The 20134-nt window shown below is 44.2% G+C and overlaps 1 protein-coding gene across 1 annotated transcript; it reads left to right on the top strand.

The window, feature by feature from the left end:
- Positions 1 to 6875: 6875 nt before the first annotated feature.
- On the top strand, positions 6876 to 19539 carry LOC136335591 (uncharacterized). The gene is made up of 12 exons (XM_066276781.1): positions 6876 to 7005; positions 7185 to 7270; positions 7544 to 7663; positions 8655 to 8732; positions 8993 to 9075; positions 9588 to 9674; positions 13820 to 13953; positions 14880 to 15088; positions 15161 to 15349; positions 17271 to 17468; positions 19039 to 19185; positions 19264 to 19539. Exons 1-12 carry the CDS (start codon positions 6876 to 6878, stop codon positions 19459 to 19461), a joined length of 1659 nt encoding a protein of 552 aa, XP_066132878.1. The 3' UTR covers positions 19462 to 19539.
- Positions 19540 to 20134: the final 595 nt, after the last annotated feature.

Raw genomic sequence — 20134 nt, 5'->3', positions numbered from 1 at the left:
TTTGCATTTAGTAGGTCCCTACTCCCTTTTTTGCCCCTTGAACTCTTCACCCCAAATCAGGCCCTCCGTTATAGGCAGTTTTTGTTCCATTTAGCATAATATAATTCACAGGTCATCATGATATTTCCCTAAGGAGGTGAGAGGAGGGGAAGAGAAGGAAGAAAAAAGGGGGAAATAATAAATTATTACTTTTTTGTGTGTGTGGAGGGTTTTCCTTTTTTTTTTCCTTTTTATTCTTTATTAATTCTAATTAACACTATCAACTAAGACCACCTTCAGATGCCAATAAGAAAAAGGAAATCAAATATTATGGATACAAAAGATAGAGAGGTAACACAAATAGATGTAAAAAAATCTACGGAGAAAAGATTTAACATATTGGAAGCCTTGGAGCCAAATGACAGAGAATTTAAAACAGAAATCTTAAAAATACTCAGAGATATACAAGAAAACACAGAAAGGCAATTTAGGGAAATCAGAAAACAACTCAACGATCACAAAGAATATATTACCAAGGAAATTGAAACTATAAAAACAAATCAAACAGAAATGAAAAACTCAATTCACAAGCTGAAAAACGAGGTAACAAGCTTAGCTAATAGAACAGCCCAGATAGAAGATAGGATTAGTGAAATAGAAGACAAGCAACTTGAGGCACAACAGAGAGAAGAAAAAAGAGACTCAAAAATAATAAAAAACAAGAAAGCCCTACAGGAATTGTCTGACTCCATCAGAAAGAATAACATAAGAATAATAGGTATATCAGAGGGAGAAGAGAAAGAAAATGGAATGGAGAACATACTCAAACAAATAATAGATGAGAACTTCCCAAGCCTGTGGAAAGAACTAAAGCCTCAAATTCAAGAAGCAAACAGAACACCGAGTTTTCTTAACCCCAACAAACCCACTCCAAGGCACATCATAATGAAGATGACACAAACCAATGACAAAGAAAAAATTCTCAAGGCAGCCAGGGAAAAGAAGAATACAACATATAAAGGAAGGCCTATTAGATTATCATCAGATTTCTCAGCAGAAACTCTACAAGCTAGAAGAGAGTGGACCCCAATATTTAAAGCCCTGAAAGAGAGGAACTTTCAGCCAAGAATACTATACCCATCAAAGCTATCCTTCAAGTACGAAGGAGATATAAAAACATTCACAAATACAGAAAAGATGAGAGAATTTATCATCAGAAAGCCCCCACTCCAGGAAATACTAAAGGGGTTTTCCAACCAGATTCAAAGAACAAAAGAAAACAAAACCACAAGTAACAGCTCCACCAAGAAAACAATAAAACCAAACTTAAACTGTGACAAAAGAAAAAAAAGGGGAGAAAGGATGAAGATTAACAGTAGCAAAGGACGATGAAGCACAGAAATACTCATAAGAAAGGGTACTACAATGAATATGGTAGGTACCCTTTTCATTACTTAATGGTAACCACCCTTGAAAAAACCACCACAAAAACACTTGACTTAAAAAAGGTAGCAACAGAGGAAAGAAGTATGGAATACAAACAAACAAACAAACAAAAAAAACGATAGAAAAACAAAAGAGAAGAATCAAACAAGATACAAAACTAACAGAAAGCAATTTATAAAATGGCAATAGGGAACCCACAAGTGTCAATAATTACAGTAAATGTAAATGGATTAAACTTACCAATAAAAAGACATAGAGTAGCAGAATGGATTAAAAAAGAAAATCCAACTGTATGCTGCCTACAAGAAACTCATCTAAGCAACAAGGATAAAAACAAATTCAAAGTGAAAGGCTGGAAAACAATACTCCAAGCAAACAACACCCAAAAAAAAGCAGGTGTAGTAATACTCATATCTGATAATGCTGACTACAAGACAGAAAAAGTACTCAGAGACAAAAATGGTCATTTCATAATGATTAAGGGGACACTGAATCAAGAAGACATAACAATCCTTAATATATATGCACCAAACCAAGGAGCACCAAAATATATAAGACAGCTACTTATTGACCTTAAAACAAAAACTGACAAAAATACAATCATACTTGGAGACCTCAATACACCGCTGACGGCTCTAGATCGGTCATCCAAACAGAGAATCAATAAAGATATAGTGGCCTTAAACGAAATACTAGAATACCTGGATATGATAGACATCTACAGGACACTTCATCCCAAAGCGACCGAGTATACATTTTTCTCTAGTGTACATGGAACATTCTCAAGAATTGACCATATGTTGGGCCACAAAGACAATATCAGCAAATTTAGAAAAATTGAAACTGTACCAAGCATATTCTCTGATCATAAAGCCTTGAAACTAGAATTCAACTGTAAAAAAGAGGGGGAAAACCCCACAAAATTGTGGAAACTAAACAACATACTTCTAAAAAATGAATGGGTCAAAGAAGAAATAAGCACAGAGATCAAAAGATATATATAGACAAATGAAAATGAAAATACGACATATCAGAATCTCTGGGATGCAGCAAAAGCAGTAATAAGAGGAAAGTTCATATCACTTCAGGCCTATATGAACAAACAAGAGAGAGCCGAAGTAAACCACTTAACTTCACACCTTAAGGAGCTAGAAAAAGAAGAACAAAGACAACCCAAAACCAGCCGAAGAAAGGAGATAATAAAAATCAGAGCAGAAATAAACGAAATAGAGAACAGAAAAACTATAGAAAAAATCAATAAAACAAGGAGCTGGTTCTTTGAAAAGATCAACAAAATCGACAAACCCTTGGCAAGACTCACCAAGGAAAAAAGACAAAGAACTCAAATAAATAAAATCCAAAATGAAAGAGGAGAGATCACCACAGACATCATAGATATACAAAGAATTATTGTAGAATACTATGAAAAACTATATGCCACGGCCTGACCTGTGGTGGCGCAGTGGATAAAGCGTCGACCTGGAAATGCTGAGGTCGCCAGTTCAAAACCCTGGGCTTGCCTGGTCAAGGCACATATGGGAGCTGATGCTTCCAGCTCCTCCCCCCTTCTCTCTCTGTCTGTCTCTCTCTCTCCCTCTCTCTCTCATCTCTAAAAAAATGAATAAATAAAATAAAAATTTTAAATAAAAAAATTAAAAAAAAAAAAGAAAAACTATATGCCACGAAATACAACAATCTAGAAGAAATGGATAAATTCCTAGAACAATACAACCTTCCTAAACTGAGTCATGAAGAAGCAGAAAGCCTAAACAGACCAATCAGCAGGGAGGAAATAGAAAAAACTATTAAAAACCTCTCCAAAAATAAAAGTCCAGGCCCAGACGGTTATACTAGTGAATTCTATCAAACATTCAAAGAAGACTTGGTTCCTATTCTACTCAAGGTCTTCCAAAAAATTGAAGAAGAAGCAATACTTCCAAACACATTTTATGAGGCCAACATAACCCTCATACCAAAACCTGGCAAGGATGGCACAAAGAAAGAAAACTACAGACCAATATCTCTAATGAATACAGATGCTAAAATACTAAACAAAATACTGGCAAATCAAATACAACAACATTTTAAAAAAATAATACATCATGATCAAGTGGGATTCATCCCAGAATCTCAAGGATGGTTCAACATACGTAAAACCGTTAACGTAATAGACCATATCAACAAAACAAAGAACAAAAACCACATGATCTTATCAATAGACGCAGAAAAGGCTTTCGATAAAATACAACACAATTTTATGTTTAAGACTCTCAACAAAATGGGTATAGAAGGAAAATATCTCAACATGATAAAGGCCATATATGATAAACCATCAGCCAACATCATATTAAATGGCATAAAACTGAGGACTTTCCACCTTAAATCAGGAACACGACAGGTTTGTCCACTCTCTCCACTCTTATTTAACGTGGTGCTAGAAGTTCTGGCCAGAGCAATCAGACAAGACAAAAAAATAAAAGGCATCCATTTCGGAAAAGAAGAAGTAAAGGTATCACTTTTTGCTGATGATATGATCCTATACATCGAAAACCCAAAGGACTCCACAAAAAGATTACTAGAAACAATAAACCAATACAGTAAGGTCGCAGGATACAAAATTAACATACAAAAGTCCATAGCCTTTCTATATGCCAACAATGAAATATTAGAAAACGAACTCAAAAAAATAATCCCCTTCACGATTGCAACAAAAAAAATAAAATACCTAGGAATAAACATAACAAAGAATGTAAAGGACCTATATAAAGAAAACTACAAGGCATTGCTAAGAGAAATAGAAAAAGACACAATGAGATGGAAAAATATTCCTTGTTCTTGGATAGGAAGAATAAATATAATTAAAATGGCCATATTACCCAAAGTAATATATAAATTTAATGCAATTCCCATCAAAATTCCTATGACATTTTTTAAAGAAATGGAACAAAAAATCATAAGATTTATATGGAACTATAAAAAACCCTGGATAGCCAAAGCAATCCTAAGGAAAAAGAATGAAGCTGGGGACATTACAATACCTGACTTTAAACTATATTATAGGGCCACAATAATCAAAACTGCATGATATTGGCAGAAAAATAGACACTCAGACCAATGGAACAGAATAGAAAGCCCAGAAATAAAACCACATATATATGGTCAAATAATCTTTGATAAAGGGGCCAACAACACAAAATGGAGAAAAGAAAGCCTCTTCAACAAATGGTGTTGGGAAAACTGGAAAGCCACATGCAAAAGAATGAAACTCGACTACAGCCTGTCCCCGTGTACTAAAATTAATTCAAAATGGATCAAAGACCTAAATATAAGATCTGAAACAATAAAGTACATAGAAGAAGACATAGGTACTAAAATCATGGACCTGGGTTTTAAAGAACATTTTATGAACTTGACTCCAATGGCAAGAAAAGTGAAGGCAAAGATAAATGAATGGGACTACATCAGAATAAAAAGTTTTTGCTCAGCAAGAGAAACTGATATCAAAATAAACAGACAGCCAACTAAATGGGAAATGATATTTTCAAACAACAGCTCAGATAAGGGCCTAATATCCAAAATTTACAAAGAACTCATAAAACTCAACAACAAACAAACAAACAATCCAATAAAAAAATGGGAAGAGGACATGAACAGACACTTCTCCCAGGAAGAAATACAAATGGCCAACAGATATATGAAAAGATGCTCAGCTTCATTAGTTATTAGAGAAATGCAAATCAAAACTACAATGAGATACCACCTCACCCCTGTTAGATTAGCTATTATCAACAAAACGGGTAATAGCAAATGTTGGAGAGGCTGTGGAGAAAAAGGAACCCTCATACACTGTTGGTGGGAATGTAAAGTAGTACAACCATTATGGAGGAAAGTATGGTGGTTCCTCAAAAAACTGCAAAATAGAACTACCTTATGACCCAGCAATCCCTCTACTGGGTATATACCCCAAAACCTCAGAATCATTGATACGTAAAGACACATGTAGCCCCATGTTCATTGCAGCACTGTTCACAGTGGCCAAGACATGGAAACAACCAAAAAGCCCTTCAATAGAAGACTGGATAAAGAAGATGTGGCACATATACACTATGGAATACTACTCAGCCATAAGAAATGATGACATCAGATCATTTACAGCAAAATGGTGGGATCTTGATAACATTATATGGAGTGAAATAAGTAAATCAGAAAAAAACAAGAACTACATGATTCCATACATTGGTGGAACATAAAAACGAGACTAAGAGACATGGACAAGAGTGTGGTGGTTACCAGGGGTGGGGGGAGGGAGGACACAGGAGGGAGGGAGGAAGAGAGTTAGGGGGAGGGGGAGGGGCACAGAGAAAACTAGATAGAGGGTGACGGAGGACAATCTGACTCTGGGTGAGGGGTATGCAACATAATTTAATGACAAGATAACCTAGACATGTTTTCTTTGAATATATGTACCCTGAATTCTTAATGTCATCCCATTAACATTAATAAAAATTTATAAAAAAAAAAGGAATCAACCAATAAATGAGTGGAAAAACAAATCGATGTTTCTTTTTCTCTCTCCCTTCCTCTCTCTAAGAAATCAATCAATAAATAAAAATTTCAAAAAGCCATTGAAACATACCTTATTATTATTTTTTTTTCCTGAAGCTGGAAATGGGGAGAAACAGTCAGACAGACTCCCACATGCGCCCGACCGGGGTCCACCCGGCACGCCCACCAGGGGCGACGCTCTGCCCACCAGGGGGCGATGCTCTGCCCCTCTAGGGCGTCGCTCTGCCGCGACCAGAGCCACTCTAGCGCCTGGGGCAGAGGCCAAGGAGCCATCCCCAGCGCCCGGGCCATCTTTGCTCCAATGGAGCCTTGGCTGCGGGAGGGGAAGAGAGAGACAGAGAGGAAGGAGGGGGTGGGCTGGAGAAGCAAATGGGCGCTTCTCCTATGTGCCCTGGCCGGAATCGAACCGGGTCCCCCGCACGCCAGGCCGACGCTCTACCGCTGAGCCAACCGGTCAGGGCCTGAAACATACTTTAAATGGGTAAGTTGTATGATATATAAATTATATCTCAATAAAGCTATTATATTTTTAAAGGAGTGGTTAACTTTTATAAATACATATTGGAATGCCTGTGGATAAGATATCTGGGATTTGCTTCAAAAGAATCCTTTGGGGTCAGGGAGGGAAATTAAAGGACTGAAAGTGGCCAAAGGTGATAATTGCTGAAGCTGAGGACTGGGAGTTTCATTTCATTATTCTCTGAACAGTTATATACATTGAATATTTTTTGTAAGAGGGAAAAAAGAAGAATCCTATGCAATGTCCTGACTGAGAAAAGAGGGAACTATCACATCCTTTGAGAAGTTATTAGTTGGAGGCCCCGCCCAGAGATCCTGATATCAGGGAGATGAATTATTGAGGGGAATCTGAGAGGCATGAAGCCATGGAGGGTGGAGAGGTGGTGAGCGCAGGGGCTGGCTTGGGTCAGGGCGGTTCAGCCTTGGCGACCCTCACTGAGAACCCGCAGGCCATGCTCACTGTGGTGGTGGAAGTGGAGCAGGGCAGAGAATCGGGTAAGAAAGCCCACACACTCGTGATCAGAGGTAGTGTAGCATGAAAGAGCCTCTCGGGAGATGGAGAGGGCTCGGCCACCTCAGGGTAGGAAACTGAGGCCAAGGTTGAGGGCTGGGCTCAGAAGTCCTGGGAGCTCAGTTTCCCTCATGAGAGTTGATACGAAGTCCACCTTTCTTAGGCCCTGGGGAAACCTGTCACCCCACACTCCTTCTGGAAGGGCCCAACAGCATTCGCTTGCTCCAGCCAGGGACTCTGGAGCCTCAGGTGGGGATGGGATGAAGTGTGGGTGGGGCAGGGGACGATGGGACTGGCACTGCTGACCCCAGCCCTACCCACAGGAACAATGCATTGCCTTTGACAGAGTCCTGGGCTCTGATGCTGCTCAGGTAGGAAGGTCTGATGGAGTGATGGGAGGAGGATGGGAGCCCTCAGGCCTCTGGGGCCTGGGGTGCTAAGTGCTTCCAAGAGCCCTTTGGTCAGGCCAGGCTGGGTCAGGGCACCTGAGTCAGGGGGCGGTTGGTCCATGTCTTTCCACAGGAAGCAGAGCAGGAGCTGCTGGCACAAGTCCAACCCAAACTGGGCTCTGTGGGCCGAGGATACAATGTGGCCTTGCTGCTTCGGGGTCGGGAAACAGAGGCACCCCGACTAGTGCCTCAGGTGAGTCCCAGAGAAGCCACCAGGTATAGGTGTCATGAGGTCAGGTGTTGCCTCCTCTAGGGGACCTTTGAGAATCTTCCTTTCCCCACTGTAGCTGGACTATGTATCACTCCTCGGGGCCACTAGAGAGCCCTGTGATCCATACATGATGTTTGGTCAGAGTCAACTTATTTAGCTATTGACAAGTCAGAGAAAGTAGGAGGCTGGGGCTGATGAGGTGAGGGTCAGAGATAGGTAGTGTGCAAAGATCAAATGTCCAAGGAATTCTAACTTCCACAGTTCTTGATAATACTAATAATGATAATAAACTTGAAAGTTTTGTTTATTTGGACTTCCCTCCAGATGCCCCCAAATTAAAATAGCTGTCTCAGAGCCTTGTCGTGAGCCCCTGCCCCAGCAAACAACAGCTCCCATTGAAAACATCTGCCCGCAGCCTGACCAGGTGGTCGCTCAGTGGATAGAGCGTCAGACTGGGATGCTGAGGACCCAGGTTTGAGACTCCGAGGTCACCAGCTTGAGTGTGGGCTCATCTGGTTTGAGCAAAAAGCTCACCAGCTTGGACCCAAGGTCCCAAGGTTGCTGGCTCGAGCAAGGGGTTACTCGGTCTGCTGAAGGCCAGCGGTCAAGGCACATATGAGAAAGCAACCAATGAACAACTAAGGTGTCGCAATGCGCAATGAAAAACTAATGATTGATGCTTCTCATCTTTTTGTTCCTGTCCGTCTGTCCCTGTCTATCCCTCTCTCTGACTCTCTCTCTGTCTCTGTAAAAAAAAAAAAAAAGAAAAAAGAAAAAGAAAACATCTGCCCACTTGTCGAGCTTGCTATGAACTGTGTGGCTTGGGATTATTCCTGTCCCAAACATCATGTCCCCAACACCAAACAGAGCACAGCAAAGCCTTCACCCTCGGGAAATGCTGAAAGATATTTCTTTGTCAGTCCCTTCTTCAATTCATTTCTCATCCATACTGAACCCCCTCTTTTCACTTTAGCTGCTGCAGGTGCTGTTTGAGGAAGCTCTGCCTCTTGGGGGCTCTGATCCCGTGCTTAGTACTCTCAGCCTGGTGCAGGTGAGACCTGGGAGGAGAGGGAGACCTGGGAGCCACCGCCATGGTCACTGCAGAAAGAGCCTGAGGCTGGGGGGCAGCCGGAACAGCTAGGGTCTAGCTCCATTCTCCTGCTCACTAGTGCAGGCTTGCCTTTCTGGGGTCTCCTTTTTCCTGCCTGAAGTGCCTTGCTTGGCCCAGAGGGCTCCAGCATGAGGATCATGTGAACTACAGGCTGAGGAAAGGCTTGGTTTGTAACGGGTTTTGTGTTTCTGTCATTGCAGCTCAGCCACAGTGGGAGGACCCGGGACCTGCTCTCTCCAAGGGCAGAAAATCTGTCGGTGCTGGATGTGGCCCCTCTGGGCTTGTGAGTATCCAGGGCCCAACGGGGTGAAAGGATGCCTGTTTTAAGGCAGAGCTGACACTGCCGACCAGGCCCTTGGAGGTTTCTCCTCACTGCCACCCTAGAGGAGGGAAGCTTGGGGTCATGCCTACAGGGCTCAGGTTTGCTCCTGGACTCCTCACCCTCTTCCCTTCATCCCATGTACCCCTTTCTCTCACTCTTCTCACCCATTCACTTATACCTCTTCAACTCAATCGTTATCATCCTGGGTGATTCAAGCATCTCATTGAGCAGAGCTTCAATTTCTCCACCTGAAAAATGGGACCAAGCCCAACTACCCTGTCTGCCTCACTAGGCAGCTGACCAGACAAAAAATAAGGTCATGAAGATGGGAGGCTTTTGGGGGGTATACTGAGCTTGGAGTGTTGGACATGATTCTTATAGCCTCTTGGGAGTCCAGTCTCATGGGCTCTCTAGGCAGAGGTTCTGGGGAACTCGGGTGCTTAAGAGCTGAACTCAGCCTCCCCTTCCTCCAGGGTGGTGGAAGGTGCCAGTGAAGTGGAGGTGTCTGACTCAAGAGCTGCCTCAGAACTGTACTTGCGGGCCACAGCGGGTGAAGGCCGGTGAGGACAGGAGGGTACTGGTCACCTCCCACCTCTTAGGCATTTGGCCTGATCATAGCGTCTCCTCCACAGGGCCTGCTCTCTGCTTACTGTCACTATGTCTCGCCCAGGCCCTGACCCTCCTCAGGGTCCTAGAACTCAGAGTGTATGGCGGGGGGCCTTGAGGATCCTGCAGCTCCCAGGAGCACTGTAAGTCTGACAGCTTTGAGGATGGGGTGGGGGGTGACAGAAATTTGGTTGTTGAGGTCCAGGGCAGCATCTGAGTCTTCTGCTTCCCTCACTTCATTCAGGCCAAAGGAATGGGGCGTCGCTTTGTTGCATCTAGAGCCATTCCAGCACCTGAGGCAGAGGCCACAGAGCCTCGGCTGCGGGAGGGGAAGAGGGAGACAGAGAGAAAGGAGAGGGGGAGGGTGGAGAAGCAGATGGGCGCTTCTCCTGTGTGCTCTGGCTGGGAATCGAACCCAGGACTCCTGCATGCCAGGCCGACGCTCTACCACTGAGCCAACCAGGGCCAATCATTAGTTTTTCGTTTCACGTTGCGACTCCTTAGTTGTTCATTGATTGCTTTCTCATATGTGCCTTGACCGCAGGCCTTCAGCAAACCGAGTAACCCCTTGCTCGAGCCAGCGACCTTGGGTCCAAGCTGGTGAGCTTTTGCTCAAACCAGATCAGGCGTAAGATGACATATTTAAAGTGCTGATCCCGAGGTTGCCAGCTTGAGTGCGGGCTCATCTGGTTTGAGCAAAAAACCCACCAGCTTGGACCCAAGGTCGCTGGCTCGAGCAAGGGGTTACTCGGTTTGCTGAAGGCCTGCGGTCAAGGCACATATGAGAAAGCAATCAATGAACAACTAAGGAGTCGCAACGTGAAACGAAAAACTAATGATTGATGCTTCTCTCTCCGTTCCTGTCTGTCGTCTATCCCTCTCTCTGACTCTCTCTCTGTAAAAAAAAAAAAAAAAAAAAAAGCTTAAAAACAAACAAACAAAAAATGTCATCTTACTGCTGGCTCCATAGTTTTTTTGTTTGTTTGTTTGTTTTTAATTGATTTATTGATTTTAGTAAGAAAGGAAGGGAAAGAGAGAGAGAGGAACATTGAGCTGCTCCTGTCTGTGCCCTGACCGGCGATGAAACCGGCAGCCTCTGCGCTTCCTGACCATGCTCTAACCAACAGAGCTATCCAGCCAGCGATCCATCGTTTTTGATGAGAAACTTGTTTTTAATCTTATTGAGGATCCCTTGTATATAAGTTACTTCTCTCTTGCTGTTTTTAAGACTCTTTTTCTGAAGAAAAAAGAAAAGAATTCTCTTGACTTTGATTTTGACAGTTTTATTATTAAGTGTCTTGGTGTGGATCCCTTGGAGTTTATCCTCCTAGGAACTTTTTAAGCTTTTTGAGTGTATAGATTCATCATGCCTTTCATAAAATTCGGGGATTTTTTGAGCAGTATTTCTTCAATATTCTTTCTGTCCCGCTCTCTCTTCCCCCTCTGGACTCCCATTATCCATGTTTGTATACTGATGGCAGCCCACAGGTCTCCTAAACTCAGTTTCCTTTATTCTTTTTTTTTTTCTGTTTCTCAGCCTGGATAATTTTGTGTGACCTATCTTTAAGTTGGATGTGATTCTTTCTTGTGCTTGCTCAAATATTTCCTCTGCTGGATTTTTAATTTCAGTTATCTTACTTTTCAGCTCTAGAATTTCTACTTTTTGCTTTTTAAAAATTTTTACTTTAAAAAATAATTTCTGTCCTTTTATTGATACTACCTATTCACTGAGACATCATTTTCTTTAGTTTCCTGAGCATATTTAAGATAGTTGAATTAAAGTTTTTGTCTAATGAATTCAATGTCTGTGCTTCCTCAGGACAGTTCCTGTTTATTCTATTTTTTCTCAATGAATGAGTCATACTTTTTTGGTTCTTTGTATGCCTCATACCTTTTCTTTGTTGTTGGAAACTAGCCAGTCTGAGTATTGATTGTAAAGACAATTGTTCATAGTGTTGGTCTTTTGTGTCTCCATCCTTTTCCCTCAGTGCTAACATTTTGAATATGAAAAACAGATTCATCCCCCTCTCCAGAATTTGTATTGTTATCTGTTGTGGGATGGAGTCATCTGTTTGCTTAGTTATTTTCCCAAACAACTTTGTGGTCACTGAATTCTATGATTTTAGTGGTTAGCCAGTGACCTGACATAGAATTTCTAAAACTCCTGGGATCAAAACAAAACAAACAAAAACTTAATAAAATTAGAAGAGATGGCCCTGGCCAGTTGGCTCAGTGGTAGAGTGTCGGCCTGGCGTGCAGGAGTCCTGGGTTCGATTTCCGGCCAGGGCACACAGGAGAAGCGCCTATCTGCTTCTCCACCCCTCCCCCTCTCCTTCCTCTCTGTCTCTCTCTTTCCCTCCCGCAGCCAAGGCTCCATTGGAGCAAAGTCGGCCCGGGCGCTGAGGATGGCTCTGTGGCCTCTGCCTCAGGCACTAGAATGGCTCTGGTTGCAACAGAGCGACACCCCAGATGGGCAGAGCATCGCCCCCTGGTGGGCGTGCCGGGTGAATCCCAGTCGGGCACATGCGGGAGTCTGTCTGACTGCTTCCCTGTTTCCAACTTCAGAAAAATACAAAAAAAAAATTGGAAGAGATAAAGAAAAGAGAAAAAGAAGGAGGAAGTGGGGAGGAGGGTGGGAAGGAGAACAAGGAAAAGAAAAATATTTTTTCCAGGTTTCTACAGATTAGCTGTGGTTACTCCTTCTATGCTTAGCCAGGCCATTTATAGCTCTGCCTTAGCCTCGCTTCTTGCTTTTATTGAGCCTAAAAATCAGACAGAGGTGAGAGCTTATGTTCCTCTCAGGGCTTTTCTGAGGATGCACTCTGCCCTGGGCATGTACATGGCTTTGTAGTTCCCCAGTACATGTGAGAACTTTTCAAAGTTCTTATTTCTCCCAAATCTCACTCCCCAGTGTTCATTTGAATTGTCCCATGTATCTATCGCTTACCTTGTTATTTTTTCTTGTTCTTTCATCTTTCAATGTTTTGGAGGTTTATGTGTTTAAAACAATATTTGCAGTGTTTTATGTCCTCTGGCATAGCTAATCTGCCCTGAAAGAGTTTCAAGAGAAGTGAAACAAAGGGAAGCCCCTATTTGTTGGTCCTTTGGGAATACCCAAACCAGTCAAAGCAGACAAACACAATTCCTTAGGAACAAGGTTTGCTGTTCTCCCTCCAGAACCAGGCCCCCTCACCAAAAATGTGGGCTGTTGGCTATAAGACCAAATCTGTGCTGGGGAGTAGGTTGGGGATAGGGTAAATTTAAAGGTCACAAAGATCTCTTACCATAATTAGGTTGCTACAAACCTTTGACTATGTCCCAGAGGTCTAGTAAGATTGATTCTGGCCATTTTTTTTCTTTTTTTTTTTTTGTATTTTTCTGAAGCTGGAAATGGGGAGAGACAGTCAGACAGACTCCCACATGCGCCCGACAGGGATCCACCCGGCACGCCCACCAGGGGTGACGCTCTGCCCACCAGGGGGCGATGCTCTGCCCCTCCGGGGCGTCGCTCTGCCACGACCAGAGCCACTCTAGCACCTGGGGCAGAGGCCAAGGAGCCATCTCCAGTGCCCGGGTCATCTCTGCTCCAATGGAGCCTTGGCTGCAGGAGGGGAAGAGAGAGACAGAGAGGAAGGAGGGGGCGGGGGTGGAGAAGCAAATGGGCGCTTCTCCTATGTGCCCTGGCCGGGAATCGAACCTGGGTCCCCCACACGCCAGGCCAATGCTCTACCGCTGAGCCAACCAGCCAGGGCTATCCTGGCCATTTTTGCCAGATGTTTCTGGGGAGAGACAAACCCCTGGAGTTCCTTACTCTGAGTTATTTGTCTTTTTCTTATTCTTATTGAGGTATAAAAACTCTTTACATATTTTGGATTCAAGTGTAGAGTCATATAGACAATTGAAATTTTTTACTATGAGAATATATCATTTGTGTAATTAAATACATAGTGTGATTTTAAAAATCTACACAAGGTTGCAGATTTGTCTGATGATGCACAGAAGTTACTGGAAATAGACAAACTCCCATCATAGTGTGATTTGGGAGAGTTTCCTGTTCCATCCACCAATGGACATCTTTCTTCCGTCTTCCCTCTGGCAGAGACTGCCCCCTGCTGCAAGTGTTGGCTGGTAAGGTTATTGGTGAGAAGGTGGAGGGCTCTCTGCCCTGGATTGTCTCATGGCTTCTGGAAGGAAACAACTACAGTGGCCTTCTTCTTCGCTTGGACCCTCAAGGTGGCTTTGGGGAGAGTGTGAGGTTCTTTGGGAAGCTCTGGGATCTGGCTTAGGCCTGCCCCCACCCTCTCACCCAACCAGCCAAAGCCCCAATCTCAGCCCAGAGAGAGCCTGACTCTCTTGGAGGGCTAGGTTCCAGGGTGGCCAGCCTGCAGAATTCTGGAGAGGCAGGACCAATAATAGTAAAAGCAACCAGCCCCTCACCCTCAGAGGTTTTCAACAGTTTACTAAGCATTTTTACATTGACTAATAACTGGTTCTTACTAAAATCCCATGAGGCAGAGCTAATTTACAGATGAGGAAAGAGAGGACCAGAGAAGAAAATGTACTTACCTATACTCATTCACCCACTAAAAAAACAAACAACAAATGAAAAAAACACCCCAAAACAAATAAAGAACCCTCTGACCCTTTGACTGTCTTTAAAATCAACAGACACACATTCATGTGGCCAACACACTCCCAGACCTCTCCCTTTGCCAGGCCCCATGGAATGTGGAAGACAAGTTGGAGCAGTTCACACACTCAAGGATAAAGCAGTTAGGGACAAACACGTTTGCAGGCCAGTTTGGTCTCATGATTAAGGACATAGACTTCAGTGTCAGACAGACTTGGGCTTGGCTTTCAGCTCTGCCAGTCACCAGGAAGTTGCTTGACTCTTTGAACCTTAGTTGCTTCATCTGGAAACTGTAAGGGGAGGCAGGATAAACATTTTAGAGTTTTGCCTCATTGGAATGTTATGTGGATAAAAGAGGTACCTTTAGAAAGCCTTAGCACAGGGACATCAAACATATATCAAAAAGCCTGGTAGGTGTTAACTGTTTTTTTGAATAGCATAATTAATAAAAATTAAAAATATTGTAGGCAGTAGGCTTTTGAGTCTGGAGGAAGGAGGGAGTGGTTCACTCTGAGTCTCCTCTTATTAGATAGCTCCCTAAACTTGCTGTGGGCTGCTCTTTTGGGGGCCACGAGGAGAAGGATGCAGGTAAAACAGGTGAAGCCCACCCTGTGGGATGCAGCAGAAGAGGCCCGAGCCCGCCGGGCTGGCCTGAAGAGCCTCCGTTCAGACCTCCTTCAGGATCCCCTGTCAGATGATGGGCTCAACCAACTGGGCAAGGAACTGCGACAGTTGCAGGTGAGCAAGGTGAGTTCTCAAGGTGCCTGGGCCAGCAGCAGCCAGAGCCCACCTTGAACCACCTCTCCGTAGGTGATAAAAGCCTGGATCCAGCGCCCAGAAAGCCGCGTGTTCAAAGGGGTCAAAGCTGAGGCTGTGGTGCTCCCAGAACCACAGGTATGTCTTTTCATCCAACCTCTTGGGAGCCCCACTGATGTCTGCCTCCTTCTCCTCTGTTTACAGAGCACTGTGAGGGGGCCCTTCCTTTACTCATTAACTTACTGATTCCCAAACATTTACTGACCACTCACTATGTGCTGGGCACAGTGCCGTGTAGCCCCTGGGAAATCCCTGCCCTCATGGAGTTTACAATCTGCTAGAGAGAAACATTTACTTCGTATCGGTGCTCTAAAGGGCTTATCAGCACAGGGTTCTATGGGGCTTCTAAGTAAGTCTTGGCAAGAAAGGGAAGGGAGACTTCATAGGAAGTTGAATCCTAGCAGAGGCGGCAAGCAGTGAGTGACGAACATTCTAGGCAGAGAAAATAACTAGAAAAGTCTCAGAGGTAAGCAAGTGCTTGATATATTTGGGGGACTTCAAGCAGCTCAATTTGTTGGAAAACAGAGTTTGAGGAAGACAGTCAGGCGAGAAGGATTGGAGAGGAAAGTAGGGGCCAGGTCATGCAGGGCTTTGTAAATCTATTGAGATGTTTGGACTTTATCTTGAAAGTCAAAAAGAAGCCACAGAAGTATTTCAAGCAGGGAAGACATTCCACTGTACTTCCACTTTTCAGGTGAGCAAACGGAGGCTCATAAAAGGGAAGTGAGTGTCCCAGGGTCAGCAGCATAGGTGCAAAATACGCAAGTCCTTAAACTCAATATGGTACTTTCATCCTCTCAGGATGCATGCCCACTCTTGTGCAGAAGGGGGCGCTATTTTCCATGATTTGCCACAAGGTGGCTGGAACACTTGTGTTATTGCAAGATATTGCAAGACTAAAGAGATCAGTGTGTACCAATGGTTTTTACCATTTCATAATTATTTACAACTGCCTAATATTTGTTTGTTTGTTTGTTTATTTATTTATTTAAGACAGAGAAAGGGAGAAAGATGAGAAGCATCAACTCATAGTTGCAGCACTTTAGCTGTTCACTGATTGCTTCTCATATCTGCCTTGATAGGGAGGGTCACTCAAGCCAGTGACCCTGGGCTTCAAGCCACGGGCCTTTTGGGCTCAAACCATTGGCCAGGGGATCATGTGGATGAGCGCTGCTGACCCCGTGCTCAAGCTGGTGAGCCTGAGCTCAAGCTGGAGATCTTGGGGTTTCGAACCTGGGACCTCAGTATCCTACGTCAATGTTCTATCCACTGCGCCACCACCAGTCAGGTTACTTACAACTTCTTACTACAGCCCTGAGCCTTGGGAATGGATGAGGAAATATGGAGACTCAAAAATCTAAGGTCATACAGCTAAGAAAAGGAGGAGTTGGGATCCTGATCTGTTAATTGTCCTGGGAGGAAGCATGTGGACTTCCCACTCTTACCATCTTTCAGCAGGCGATGAATTCAGAAGCAAGCCACAGCCCAGGCCTCCAGAAAGAAGCCCAAGGTGTGTCTGAGGCTTGGGGGTGGAGCTGGGGGTCTCCAACTTTAATGTACTTAATTGCATTTTCATTAGCGGAAGGAAGAGCATCTCTAGGATCTAAGCTCCACCAAAAGCATCCTCTCAAGGACTCTGAAGAACAGGTAACCTCGTGTACCCCAGAAAGAGGGGAAGCTGTTGGGGGAATGAAGAGGTGCAGAGTTATAGAGAAAACTAATTGTCTCTGGCTTACCCTGCCGCAATATCAGGAAGAAATAGGGAACTACTGGCAAATCAAGGACCTGAAGGTTTACTGGACCTGTATATATGTATTTTCCGATGGCTTTAGGCGACCCCTGTGTTTTGGTCGTTCGACCCCCGCTGGGGTCGCGACCCACAGGTTGAGAACCACTGGATTAGGAGTATGTGATCCTTAGAGCCTCAAGGCACCTATTGGCAGAGCCAATACTTTTACTCTTTCCTCAGTGGCCTCCGAGTCTCTGCCTAGGCCAGTTAGGTCCAGGATGTAGTTCTGGGAATATCCCTGGTAATGGGATTCTGCCAGAAATGTTGTGCCCTCTGTCCAAAGCTTTTGGCTGAACCTAGATTAATGACACCTAGGCCCAGCAGGCCCCAGATGTGGCTCTGCAGTTCTTCCTGGCCCAGGCCCGGAGGCAGAGACTGCGAGAACAACACCAAATAGGGATCCAAGAGGAACTGAAGCATTTGGAACAGAAGGAGGTAGAGGAGGAGGAAGAGGAAGAGGAGGAGATAGGTGACCAGGTCAAAGGCCTAGTGGCTGGAGAAAAGGTAAGGAGGGTTATGTAAGACATCTGTGCTCCTTCTCATTGGGCCAGGCACTGTGCTGGGCCGCTGAGATCCAGTGCCAATCAAAACAGATTGGCTCTCTCAGATTGGGGATGGATGAGGCAATTCTCGGTGCTAAGTGCTGTCATGAGGGGAGCTAGGAGCTTGTGGGAACAAAGAGGTGTACCTGACCCAGGCTGGAGTGGATCAGAGAAGATGGCATCCAAGCTGAGAATTCAAGGACAAATAAATCAGCCAGAGAGATTCACTAGACTTGAGCTCCACAGGTGTACTCTGTGCTCATCACAAAGGCACTCAGTATATATAACTTGTTTGAACAAATTAAGAAACTAAACTTATATAAATGGGTTTTGGGAGATGGGGTGGAGAAACACATGTTCTAAAAGATGACAATACTGTGTGAACAAAGGTCAAGAGGGAAGCAATGGCAAAATGGGTACTGGATATTGCAAATTATCTGTCTAGCTGGAGCCCAGCAGGTGCACGGTCAGAGGCAAGACTAAAGAGATCAGTGTGTACCAAGCCTCTGGATTTGGGCTTTCCCCTGAGGATGATGGTGAACCGTTGAAAGCCATGTCATCTCAGCTCTACACCTTACTAGCCATGTGAATTTGGGCACGTTAACTCACTCCTCTGACCCAGTTTCCAAATCTGTAAAATGACAACCACCTCATAGTGTTGTTGTTGGATAAAATGAAATCATACACATTTTTTAAAAAAATTCAGTTACAGGAGGGGAGACAGAGAGACAGACTCCTGCATGCCCCCCGCCTGGGATCCACCTGGCAAGCCCACTAGGGGGCAATGCTCTTTCCATCCTGGAGTGTTGCTCCGTTGCTCAGCAACCGAGCTCTTCTTAGTACTTGTGGTGGGAACCATGGAGCCATCCTCAGCATCCTGGGCCAACTCGCTCCAGTCAAGCCATGGCTGCAGGAGGGGAGAAGTAAGAGAGGAAAAGAGAGAGAGAGAGAGAGAGAGAGAGAGAAGTGAGAGGGGGAGGGGTGCAGCAGATGGGCGCTTCTCTTGTGTACCCTGATCAGGAATCGAACCCAGAACATCCACACGCAGGGCTGATGCTCTACCACTGAGCTAACCAGCCAGGGCTGAAGTCATACACATTTAGTATGCAGAACAGAGTGAGCACAGATGGCATTCAAGAAAGAGTAAGTCGTCCCTTGGTATCCAGGGAAGACTGGTCCTAGGAGCCCCGTAGATACCAAAATTCAAAATTCATGAATGTTCAAGTCCCTTATATAAAATGGCAAACTATTTGCATATAATTTACATACATCCTCTTGTATATTTTGAATCATCTTTAGATGATTTATAATACCTAATACAATTAAATGTTATTTAAGTGGTTGTTATAATGTATTATAGGGCATAGTGACAAGGAAAAACGTTTGTATATGTTCTGTTCAGACAGGCAGCCAGGGTGAGCTGAACTACATAGTACACATTAGCAGTACCATTAAAAAATATTTTCAGTCTGCGGTTGGTTGAATCTGCAAATGTGTTGTGGTTACGAGGAGCTGTGTTATCACTTAAGGCCTTCAAGAAGAGACAGCAACGGGACCGGGAGCAGGCAGTGCTGAGACTCCAGCTGGAGGCTCTTCAGGCAGAACGGGACACTGTGGAGCAGGACCTGATAGCCCTCTATGACCTTCATGTGCAGGCCACGCGAGCTCAGACACGCCATGTGTTACAGGTCAGTAGGGACAGAGGGCAGGCCCTGAGCTGGTTACAAGGCTGGCTACTTGACAGCTGTCCCTGAATCTGGGCACAGGTATTCCGAGCCTGGCAGGGGCAGTGGGAGGAACAGACCATGATCACAGAGCATCGCCACCGCAGCCTGCTGGCCAGCATCCTGCAAGACACCATCAACCTGGCTGGACGGAACCAGGAGCTCCAAGCCCAGAACCAGCAGCTTCAGCAGGCTGCAAAAGAGGCGGGATGCAATTATGCTGGATCCCTGCCCTGGTGAGAAAGCTAGTGATAGAGAATCTTTCAGGGGCAGTGTCCTCTCTCCTTATTCTTAAGGGTCCTAGAAGGAAGAGGAAGTTGGGACACAATAACCAAGCTAACCTTTATTATGGGCAATGAATACCATCACTAACCAGCTTATTGTACCAGTCCCTGCTAAGCAACTAATGTCCATGATTTCATTTAACTTCTTCTACTAATCAATATATACTGCTCACAAAAATTAGGGGATATCTCAAAAGGAATATGAAGCAATAAAATACCCCGCAATTCAGGGGTTGGGAAACTTTTTGGCTGAGAGAGCCATGAACGTCACATATTTTAAAATGTAATTCCATGAGAGCCATATAACGACCCGTGTACATTACACATTATCCAATAAAAATTTGGTGTTGTCCCAGAGGATAGCTGTGATTGGCTCCAGCCACCCACAACCATGAACATGAGCGGTAGGAAATGAATGGATTGTAATACATGAGAATGTTTTATATTTTTAATGTTATTTATTTTTTAAAAAATTTATTTATTCATTTTTTTTTTTAGAGGAGGGAGAAACAGAGAGAGAGAGAGAGAGAGGAGAGACAGAGAGAGAGAAGGGGGGAGGAGCTAGAAGCATCAACTCCCATATGTGCCTTGACCAGGCAAGCCCAGGGTTTCGAACCGGCGATCTCAGC

The sequence above is a fragment of the Saccopteryx bilineata genome, chromosome 4 (genome assembly GCF_036850765.1).
Source record: "Saccopteryx bilineata isolate mSacBil1 chromosome 4, mSacBil1_pri_phased_curated, whole genome shotgun sequence".
NCBI lineage: Eukaryota > Metazoa > Chordata > Mammalia > Chiroptera > Emballonuridae > Saccopteryx > Saccopteryx bilineata.
This window is presented reverse-complemented; position numbering and strand designations above follow the sequence as displayed.